Source organism: Doryrhamphus excisus, linkage group LG8, assembly GCF_037039965.1.
Source record: "Doryrhamphus excisus strain RoL-2023G ecotype Guam linkage group LG8, RoL_Dexc_Guam_v1.1, whole genome shotgun sequence".
In the NCBI taxonomy this organism is placed as follows: Eukaryota; Metazoa; Chordata; class Actinopteri; order Syngnathiformes; family Syngnathidae; genus Doryrhamphus; species Doryrhamphus excisus.
In genome coordinates, this window is record NC_136364.1 from 16,349,064 (window position 1) to 16,361,077 (window position 12,014).

The 12,014-nt window shown below is 39.6% G+C and overlaps 1 protein-coding gene across 3 annotated transcripts in view; it reads right to left on the minus strand.

Annotated features, from left to right (window-relative positions):
• Nucleotides 1–12,014, minus strand: part of dph1 (diphthamide biosynthesis 1) — a 69,667-nt gene that overhangs the window by 51,023 nt on the left and 6,630 nt on the right. For all 3 annotated transcript variants that reach the window (XM_078792920.1, XM_078792921.1, XM_058080438.2), the window contains one exon: nt 8,488–8,551. In XM_078792920.1, coding sequence (XP_078649046.1) covers nt 8,488–8,551 — 64 coding nt within the window. The remainder of the gene's footprint in view (nt 1–8,487; nt 8,552–12,014) is intronic.

A 12,014-nucleotide genomic window follows, 5' to 3' on the forward strand; every position in this document is an offset into this window, starting at 1 on the left:
ATACATGGATCTCTAGAGTACACAGTTGGTTGTATTGTTTCTTGAATTGGCTCATCATTGTGCATTGTTTGAGTTCCTTACTCAATCCATTCCATAGTTTGATTCCACATACTGAAATGCTATGGCTTTTTAACGTAGTCCTAGCATATAAGTGTTTCAAATGTAGTTCTTCCCTGAGATCATATTTCTCCTCTCTTGTAGAGAAGTATTGGATGACATTTTTTTTTTGATTATATGAAATTCTCTGATTATCCCCATCCTCCATATATAAGGAGTCGTGGGTGAGGATTGGGTTGTTGCGGCAACATGTGTAATAATTTATTTTCTAAAAAGGGTAATGTTTGCTGATTTAATAATTACATTTGTTAAATGATGATTCCAATAGTAATTAAATTATTTTTAATTAAATATTTTTATTATAATTACTTTTTTTTTTAAGTGGCCCAACACTGCATAATGTAAACATGTGATATTTCATTATCTAACATATTAAGCATGTCTGAAACAAATAACCCGTGACCACTACCATTATGACGGAACGAGAGAAGCTGATTGCAAACAACTGAAAACACATACAGTATAGTATGCCAGCAAATGAACACCTATATTCTGGCACACGGACATCCAGTCACAGTTGTGATTTGTGGCGACAGCGCAGCATAAAAGAGAGTGCTGTAACAACATGAAGGCATTCGTTGCCGGCTCTCTCAAGTCTCCTTCCTAGTGGTAGTCTTGACATTTACCCTGCTCCCAAAGAAATGATTCAACCGGCTGTCCAGAATACAGATGGATCCATTTTGATGGAGAGAGACGACTATGGCGAAGGACCTGAAGATGCCTGGGGGCCGTGTGGGCATTCTGTACCTTGATTTACCAACACATTGCCTCTGACATGCCTGTTACTTTGAGTCATCTAGTGCCCGTGTTGACAGCTATCTAGACTTGTACATGATTGAAAGAGACAAACAAGAACAGGTACAGTATGTCAATGAACCCGCAGAGACTTCCGCTACATTTTGTTAAGATATACAACCTCTCCAGAGAGCTCAATATATTTTTCATGATAGCACAAATTTTATTCTATTTTTTAAAACCTTCACCAGGTAACAAATGTTAAATCTGCTTTTTTAAGGAAACTAATACAAAATAAGCTCAAAATTGGAATGCCCAAAATGTTGTGTAGTCGGGGGAACCGACCAAAACTTTGAATAATCTTATACAGGGTCAGGCAAAATGATCTGACACATTTGTAGGTTAAATAAAAGGCAAATAAAGTAAAGTAACAAAAAAGTGTTTTTATTTTCAAAAGTACATATAATGCCATTTTGCTTCATTCATTCATTTTCTACCGCTTTTCCTCACGAGGGTCGCGTCGCGCCTATGTTTACCAAGATTGAAATGCAAACGGAACGCTCGTTGTGTTGCAGTTACAGATTTGTTTGTTTTGATAAACATTTCCACAATGAAAGCGCAATGCTCACCAGTCCAATTCATGGCAGCAACTGAAAAAGAAATGAAAAACAATGGTATCATGTGTACTTTTTTGTTTCTTTACTTTATTTTCCTTTTATTTAACCTACAAATGTGTCAGATCATTTTTCCTGACCATGTATTACCTCTAAAAACATGGTCAAAATGCATCATCATTGTGCATGAAGATGTCTTATCACATACTACAGTATTAATTGGCCCTGTACCCTAGAAACCGCCCATGAATGATACGGGAAAAGGCCAAAATGATACTGTGTCAAAGTCCAGGGCAGTGATACTGATAAAATATAGAGTTTAACCATGTCCAGTATCAGCCCCTGTAGCTGTCCACTCAGAGCGCGCTGCTCTGGTATCGTGCCCGTGAAACAACCAAAACAACACACAGCGTTTGTTTTGTCACTGTTAACTATAAATATTCCTAGTGCTTCTCCAGTCACCAAAAAACCCAAACTTGATTCATGGAACTTTAATTGTCAGACATTGATAAGATAAGACTGTTGATAAAATATTATTGTTGAAATATTTTTGCGATTATTGTGTTTACACTGTTTAGATATAATACATGTAATAAACTGAACATTTTCTGAAACAAAATGGTCTTTTGATTAAATAGTACGTGATAATAAGCTCATGATTAAATAGTATGTGATAATAAGATCATCACATGGTTTGTCTGGTATCAGGCCCAGTATCATGCCCCCGCGTGCCAGTATCAGCCCTCGACCTTCAACACTTGGGGGCATGATACCTGGCCTGATACCAGACAAACCATGTGATAACCTATATATATATAATCATCCAAGACTTCAGGAGATCTATAGTATATTGTCCATAGCGTTCCCCTTCCCCTTCGTTTCCTTAACAGACACAACAACAAATTGGCTCCCACTAACAACAGTGAGAAGTTTGTTCACAAGAAAGGAATATTATTGTCAGTGGTTTGGGATAACAGACAATGACTGCATGACGGAAAGTCCAAAAGAGACAAAAGGTAACAGTACAACAAATTACAGCATCTAAAGGGACACAGCACTCTTAAACGGAGGAACAATACCATGGTGATCATTTACCCAAGGCACCTTGAATGTTAAGAAAAGGGGGCATGATGGAAAGCAATTACTGAAGCACTAACTTTGCACATCGCTAAAGATATGCTAATTTTATATACAGCTTGTTCACTTGGTGAAAACTGTAGACCCCGAGACATGTGCTACCTAGCCGCAAGTATTTCTCTGAAGTTGCCTTACCCCAATCTCTACAACGGTTCTTGTGAGGAAAATCAGCAGACAGCAGGTTGCGGAGGTCGTTTATTTCTGCAAGGACATACTTGGTCTGGTCCTACTTGGGTTTGACGGTGCACAATCCCTGTAAGTGGTTTTATTGTTTGTTACAGATAATGAAAAGTGCCATTGTGTTTTTGTCTTCAGATATGAAAAATTCCTTTCAATGGGCGGAAAACAACTGTGTCTCCTTTCAAACAACAAAATAAAGTAAGCTTCTGAGGTATGATGAGATAATGAAAAGGTTATTTGATAACCAAATACACAAATGATAACAAAGCTTGCCTTGAGTCAATGCAAGTTGCTTTTAGCCAGTATTTGCCATCATTATGAAGATTTGGTATGACTCCATCAGCTCGGTCTCATTGCATTTTAAATGCTATTTATAATGGAGCTTGGAGATGGTTACAAATTGCAAATGCATGAAATCTTGCTAAAGAGTGAAAGCCAGGGCTGTAGGACATGTCTGTGTGGGCTTAGTTACATGTCTATCTTTAAGGACATTTTTTTTTTTTTATTCCTTCCTACCGTCGTTTCTATTTTAAACAAAAAACGTGGGTCTGTTTAACAAACAAGAACCTGATTTTTTTTTACATTTGTGAAAACCCACCAAGTATCCTTAAATTAAAATCAGGTAATATTAAAATGATTAAATTGTAATTTGATTCATGTAACAAATAAGAACTAAGTCCATGATATCAGCACAAAGTATGGGCATCATGTCCAACAAGCAAAATAGAGTGTACTACTTGTCTGCAGTCTCAACTACTTTTTAGTATAAATACCATGACATCGTCTGTGGGACGTTGAGTTACATCCCTGCAGATCACTCTTAAAAACCACTGGAATAACTCTTCCAAACAACATTCAATTAAATACAAGTCTGCCATTGAAACAGGAATTCAGAACATTCGGAGTGAAAGTCTCCAACCTCAATTAATTATCAATGTATGTAACTAAAATGTGGTTGACACACTAGCATTGTCTCATAGATTGTAATATATAAAACCATGGTAGGCTGTTAATCTGTCAAGGGAATGTGTACTTGACTTGCAAGCATTTTTTTTTTAAACTAAAAAAAGAAGCGTCCTTCGGGATTGTGTGCTCAGTTTGTCATTTTCTGAAGTGTGGTGCTTGAAGCAAGTCTTTGGACTTGGTTTCAGGCAGCCAATCCTATGTGGCATCCAATGGATTCAACGGTAGAAGAAAGTAAACATTAAATACCATGGCTGGCCTCAGGATTCAGACATGGTGGCAGCGTTAACATTGGCTGTTGGTCTCTTGGCTGTCACACAAGCAGCGGCGGTACATATTGAAGTATTGTATGTTCATAAGGTATCTTTCAAAGAAAGAAGGAGACAGCTGACAACATCAAAAAGCAATAAAACATATGGCATGCTGACAGCACATGAATTATTGCCCGTCTGCCCGGGCTATCAATTTCTTTTATAATGAAAGCTTTTTTGTTTACATCTTTGACTGACAATTTCAAGAGCACCAGGCTAACAGAGAAATGAAAATAAACACGTAGAAAATCAGATAAGATCTGCACAGCAATATATCAACTTCTGCTACTTACTTTAGGCATATAAGTGACATGATTATTTAGGCTTTAAAGGGGACTTATTATGCTCATTTTTCGGCCCTTGTAATGAGTTGTGGACTCTTACAGAGCAGCTTCACACAATAACCTGCACAGAAAGCTTTCTACAGCTTCCAGAATCTGCACCTATTCCAGCTGTATTTCCTTGGCTTTCTAAAATGGTCTGTTTTAATTTATCCACCCACAGCCCGCCTTCGGGTACTCCCACTACGCTGTGATTGCTCACACTCCGTGCTAACACGGTGAAATCTTCAAAGTGCTGCAGAACAGGGTAGGACGGGTATACAGGTCGTATTCGAGAACGCCCATATAAGGAAGTATGGCTCACTGTGACATCACAGGGAGTCTGTATTAGAAAACACTCTATGAAAACAAGCATTTAGAGCAGGGGTCTCAAATACGCGGCCCGTGGGCCACATTTGGCCCGCAGGACACTAGTTTGAGGCCCCCGCCTTGATATGAAAGTTTAATGTTAGTGCGGCCCGCGCAAGTTTGATATGGATGCTGTATGGTGTCATGTACCCAGAATAAATTATTACGTTTGATTTAAGTTTAAAGGAAATAACTTGGAGGCTACCGTTTAGGTCGCTAGCTGTCTAGTTTGCGAGTTAGCATGTGTCTCAAGACCCTGCAGTTGCGCAATATGTTGTAAATAAAAATAAAAATGTGACTATAGTTGTGTTTTGTCATGTCTACAGGGCTCTAATAATGCTTTGTTAATTTAAATCTGAAAAAAAAATAATTTGTCTACCCACCAACTATATGTGGTTTCTTAAGTTTTTATTATTTGCCGTTTTATTATTATTATATTTATTTATTCCTGATGGATTGATTTTCTTTATTCTTGATTTGTTTATTTTTCATCTTATTTTGTGTAGAAAAATAAAAAGTAAGATATTTGAGAACAGTGGAATGTTTTATCAGAGCTTTTCTTGTAGAAAATTGGAACCAAAGCAAAGTTTATTCATTTTTCTGTTTTTAATAAATGCGTTTTTTGTTGTTTTTTTTTCCAAAACCTGATGCGGCCCAGCCTCGCCCAGACCTTAGCTCCAGTGGCCCCCAGTTAAATTGAGTTTGAGACCCCTGGTTTAACACAATAATACAACATTCTAACAACATTTACAGGTCAGCCTTCTACAGCAAAACAACTGACATGGTGTGTTGAAAAACATTAACATTAAAATACGGCATTCGGACTACAAATTAAAACTGTAGACTTCTGCATGTCACAGCATTTACTGCATAGTATCGGACAAAGACGACTACTCCCCTCACATTTTCAGCGACCGTTTTCTAGTAGCACAAATACTATAGAAGCTGGCTGGCTCGCAGAAGCTATTCACTCTGAGGGCAGTTAGCCCTTTATATTTTCATTGGCTGCTATGGACCTCCGCCATAACTCGTCGATGAGAGTGTACGCAAGGTAAAGATGAAGATGATCAGCTCATGAGCCCTATCAAAAACTGGCTGACATCAGACTCTCCTCCTGCTGAGCCCGATACTCAAGGGTTATATCAGTGACTAGCTCCATACATTACCACGAACTGTAGGAGGAAAAAAATGAAAGTTGTGGTGGAGAATACCTGTGCTGCAACTAATGATCACCATCCAAACGTATTATAAGGTAGAACATTGTAACGCTCGTTATAAACGAGTATCCGTTATAGATAATGCATTTTTTGCCAGATAAGAGTATGAAACAAGTACATTTCATCATTATCTGTATCTGTGTGTTTAAAATGCTCATTTTGTATTCACTCTTCACGCTCTGCGATTGGCCAGTCGCACACAGAGACCGCCTCTCCCGAGACGGCGGCAGTGGCAGTGGCTCAGCTGTGTTTCACACGGTGCAATTAGGAAGTTGACAACGGCTCAGCGTTTGTCACAATGACTCCACTTTATTAGTTTTTCCTTCAGTTCGCATCTATTTTGGTTTGTATCGAAAAAAGTTACTTGGTAAAATTGTTTTCCGTAGCATGCATCATCTTCCTCTAGGCATAATGGAGGTAGTATTGTACCAAGACTTCCTATTTAATTGGCGGCCTTTCATCGGTTTTGCTAAAACTCTTACTGCTGTCAAAAAAACAAGCAAAATGCCACACTTGTCCCAAAATGAAATATTTAGACAAAATAATAATAACAGTTCATTTCATGAGGGCCACTCTGACCCTGTTTTAATGAGACCACCATTATCACACACCTCAATTTAGTGGGCGGGATGAACAAAGTGGGATCAAGGTTTATCAGCAATTAACATCTTATTTAAATTCGTTCATACCAAATTATACTTTCATTTTCATAATTTGTTAGATCTCAGGGAATGATGACATTGCTAAAAAAACAAAAAAGGACAAGCAAGATGTATTAGCCTCTTACTTGGAAGAGAGATAAAGGGACTCATCACACTTTACTGACCTTAGATAACCTTCTTAAATTGGCTTGATTATACTCTGTGAAAACACAGAATGAGAGTTTGCAAACCTATTTGTTGTCTGTTATGGTAAAAAGAAGTTTTAATGAAAGGGCACATTTGCTGTCTTAGGGCAAAATCACACCGAGACTGGCTGGTGACCAGTACTGGATGTGCCGCGTCTCGAGGCCAAAGTCAGCTGGGAGAGGCTCCAGCTCATCCGTGATCCTAATGGAGGACAAGCGGTATAGAAAATGGATGGATGGATGGATGCTTGTCAAATGTCTGGTGGCTGATGTAAAATATGGAAGACGGAAGATTAAGTGAGTCATTTGTTTTTGCTGATTGCTTTCATTAGAGCAGTGCTTCTCAAAGAGTGTGGGTGGACCCCCTTGGGGGTGAAATGTGGAGGGGGGGGTGATAGGCAGGGAGTACTTTCAGTGTTACTGCATACCTGCCAACAAGTGCAAATTTATCGTACTCAACATGCAGTTTGATTCTTGAATATGCTTCACAGCTTTGTTGCATTTATCTTGTTTCACTTTTGAGGTCAGTCTGTACATTACAGCAAATAAATAAATCAGTTTCTCAATATCATATCGGGGGAGCGGGAAAACATTTCTGTCCCCTGGAGGGGGCATGACAAGAGAACCACTGCATTGGTGGATCCAGAGTTAATTTAGTAGAATCCATAATGTTTGTTTTTTTTTCCAAGTGTTGAAATGTGTGTGTTTGGAAAGCATAACACAGTGACAGCTCTGCGTCAGATACAACAACCCGATCATGAGAACTTCCCTTGTTCGTGATAAGAAAAGCTGGAAGGTGCAGAAACAAGTGATGGAGAGGTATGATAACATTGTGATAACGCTGAATTCAGCTAAGAACAACAAGCCCCCGTCCAATATAAATACCGGAATAAGCTTGAATGAAATATTTCATAATTTCTTACCATTTCCTGAAGCTATAAGTGCACTAATGAAGTCAAATAGCTGTTCTTTAAGTTTCCTGTGTGAGGTCAAGTTGATGGAAACACCCACCACCACCACCACCATTAAAGCCCCCCCCCCCATCTAGTCCATCTCATAAACAGGTTAGTATCGACTTAACATCTATAAAAAGGAACCCACTCTGGGTGTTTAATGGCGGAAGACATTTTCTCGAAGAGGACACTTAGCAGGCAGTTCCCTGGAAGCATCGGCCGACTGAAGACCGCAGGGACGACATGAAAAGGGAAAACCAAGCAGTTTTTGTCCATGGATTCTATCGTGGGCCTCAAGTGAGCGCTTAGCAGTATACGTATGTGCTTCATTTTACCAGTTTCAGTTTAGCACAATGTAGGCCAAACCACAGGATAGTGGAAAAGACAAAGTACGTCCGAAAAACATCAATACTCAGGCGTCTCTCAATGCAGGGATAAAAACTGAAACTACGTAGATGTAACCAATAATAATAATACTGCTTCTGTTCTTCGACTTTGAGCAGCAGAATGTATGATATCAGCGCAGTCCCAAAACCCGCATAATAGCACCTCATTTTGTACCAAAACTAGAATTGAGTCCAAGGCAGAGAATCATGATAACGGTCTTGCTTGCCTAATGACTGCGGTGCGACCACCGCAGTTGGAATTTTAAAAAAAAAAAGACGCCAGCTTGATTTCTACGCCTGCTGGCACAAAAGCCATCCAAATACCAGCTGCAACATACCTCTCGATGATGTCTGCGATCGCACAGGCAAACATCTGCAGGCCCTCCGGAAGCTGTAGAGCCACTAGAAAGAGAAGAAAAGTCAAACAATAATGTGTTGGATCCATTACCAGATATGGAGGGGGTTTTATAGATGTTGATAGATATTGCTACTTTCAATCTCAAGCACAGTTACAAACGCAATATTTGGATGTTATTCAAATAAAACCGACATGCGGACAAACCACCTGTGGGATAATGTAAGTGCGAGATAGCCCAACTATTCACTGTGCACCACTGGTAGGAAATAAGGACATCTAAAATCAATTCATACTCTCATACAATAGTGATGTTGGTTTACTTTACAAGCTTGTGGGCTGTTGGAAATATGGTGCAAACTTCTCTCTACCAGCTGCTATTTTTTGGTCTCAGCACATCATGTCTGCTACTAGTTTTATTTATCTGTTTAATCATAACCATTCACATTTTGCTGCCATATCCGTGGGCAGGTTTTAAATTCATTCTCTTGCAAATACAGGCCGCATTGTTGCTGTTTTATTCAGATAACGATCCCCAAAGCAAGTATTAAATATGGATGAATTGACTGATAAACTACTGGGGGCCCTACTGATGGTTTCACATGTTTACAAATGAGGACCCCGTCCGTCCATATCGAAATTAACCACAATTGGAAAAAAACACCGTTCTTGGTGTTTTTGACAGACGGTTTTAATAAAGCGGACAAACAAACATGCCTGCCGTCAACTGCATCCAGACAGCACGCTGATGTATGCATACTAATTTAAGGAAGGATTACACAAATGATGACTAGGTGCAAAGTCGGCAGGATTTTTTACCATGTAAATGCAGTGGTCAGTGATGCATGACAGAGCACCTACCTCAAAAAAGGCAGCTGTCACCTTGAGGAAAAGTACTTACTGCAGTTTGTGGTTTGGTAGACATTTTAATGTAACTGTTTATGAAGCTCTTAGTGGCAAGATTACAGAGGGAATAGAAGCAACCGACTTCATTTCATTACAGTAGAAACTGTAAAGAAATTCAGTATTTCACCTAAATTTTCGATAAAATATGCCACAAACCACCATGATGCACAATGGCATGCAAGACCTGAGGATGTCTCCCAAGACCATTAAAACAATTACATCCACATGTTTCTTTGAATATTGTTTGTTTTGCCACTACACCGTGGAGTAGCAGTGACATCGCAGAAAAAGCGATGATCATAAAACTGTAAACGGAACATTATGATACAGGAAAGCAGCCTACATCATCCTGGTTGCCATGTTGCCATTAGTAATTTGACAGTAATTCATTCATTCATTCATTTTCTACCGCTTTTCCTCACAAGGGTCGCGGGGGTGCTGGAGCCTATCCAGCTGTCTTTGGGCGAGAGGCGGGGTACACCCTGGACTGGTCGCCAGCCAATAACAGGGCACATATAGACAAACAACCATTCACACTCACATTCATACCTATGGACTAGAATGTTTTTGGAATGTGGGAGGAAACCGGAGTACCCGGAGAAAACCCACGCATGCACGGGGAGAACATGCAAACTCCACACAGGGTGGAATTGAACCCTGGTCTCCTAGCGGTGAAGTCTGCGCGCTAACCACTCGTCAACCGTGCCGCCCTTTGACAGTAATAATAAAAGGAAATGTACATCACAAAGTCACAGCATTTAACTTCTTCTTGTTATGTTTGTGTGACCCGTCAGCCGTGCACGTCACAAGGGGTTGTGGATTGTTTCATTTTGAACGATTCTGATTCCCAACAATTCTCAATTCCTGATTCTTTCAAAAAGGGGTCATAAAAGTTTGCATGATTTAAATGAGGGTGCAGGATGTTGCCCAAAGTGCTCTTATTTGGGAGGCTGTTGGTAGTAGAGACCGAAAATCTTGCCTATCTTGTCTAGCCATAGCTGTAGTACCCGTCCTTTATTTATACTTTCCACAACCGAACTACCTTCCACAATATCAGCGAGCATCCTGAAACTCTCTGTTACATTGGCACGAGACAGATGCCATTTATTGTTTGACTTCCCAGAGTAATTCCAATTCGACACATATCACAGCCATTTCAATCAAAATATCAACATGTGAATGATCCCGGGAAAATTGCAATGTTAGTTCAGGTTCCCATCCATGCTTGAGACCCGATGCCCAACCGTATATGTCATGCAACGCAAGTTTTCAAGTGAGAGAACTAGCCAGTGTTGCGTATGCTGGTTCCTCGACACAGGGCCATTATCCATGTTTCACTAAGTGAACACAAAACTGAAACAGGAGAAATGCAACAAAATGCATTCCTGGAGAGCAGCAATGTGTACAAGCATTTCCAAGGATCATAAAAAAGAGCAATTAATCTCACAGTAAATGAAAATGGAGACAATAATGAGTGCAAATGTAGCCACCCGGTGTTCTTTATTGGAACTTGTTAAGCAAACCAATAAACCATACCAGACCGCAGCCTTACTGTACCTTGCCCCAGAACCATCGGTTGTTGCCGTGTGTGGACATTTTGGAATAACAAGGTGCAGACAAAAATTCCGACATTAAACAATAAAAGCAGGACTGTGGCTGCATGGTTAGATGAGATGGAGTGATAGATGCAGTGGTAGCGATGAAAGGTTAAGGGGTCACAGAACGCTCATGCAGACAGTGAAAGACAGGTCATTACACAGGAAAGGGCACTTTTATTAGTGGGGAAAAGGTTTCGGAACCCACGCCAGCCACAGCTGACAGCTAACAAAGAGCTTTCTCTTTGGGCAGCCTTTGACAAAAGGTTAGATGTTGGAGGTGAATGCACACTGTAGACATGTTAAAGAAGAATTAAACATGATATGATTCTGGAACTTGGTGACGGTCAGGGGAGGACAGTGAGTCATCATGAAGCAAAAAACTAATAATATAAATATTAATATGTCTATTGAAATGTTTTACACATATAATTTATGTGATTCCAATAATTTGAAAAATGTTTCCCAAACATAGTCAATGGTGGAGTCAATTGACGACAGCTTGTCACAGTCTAAGCCAGGGGTCTCAAACACGCGGCCCACAGGCCAAATGTGGCCCGCAGGACACTAGTTTGAGGCCCCCGGCTTGATATGAAAGTTTGATGTTAGTGCGGCCCGCGCAAGTTTGATATGGATGCTGTATGGTATCATGTACCCAGAAAAAAATATTGATTAATGTTCATGTAAAAGGTTAAATAACTGTTAATAATTATCCTCCCTATCCGTGTGGAAGTGGTAAGTTTTTGGCTTTTTAAGTTTAAAAGGAAATAACTTGAAGGCTACCGTTTAGGTCGCTAGCTCTCTAGTTTGCGAGTTAGCATGTGTCTCAAGACCCTGCAGTTGCGCAATATGTTGTAAATAAAAAAAAATAAATAAAAAAAAAGAGTATAAATGTGACGATAGTCGTGTTTTGTCATGTCTACAGGGCTCTAATAATGCTTTGTTAATTTTAATCTGAAAAAAAATAATTTTTCTACCCACCAACTATATGTGGTTTCTTTTTTAATTT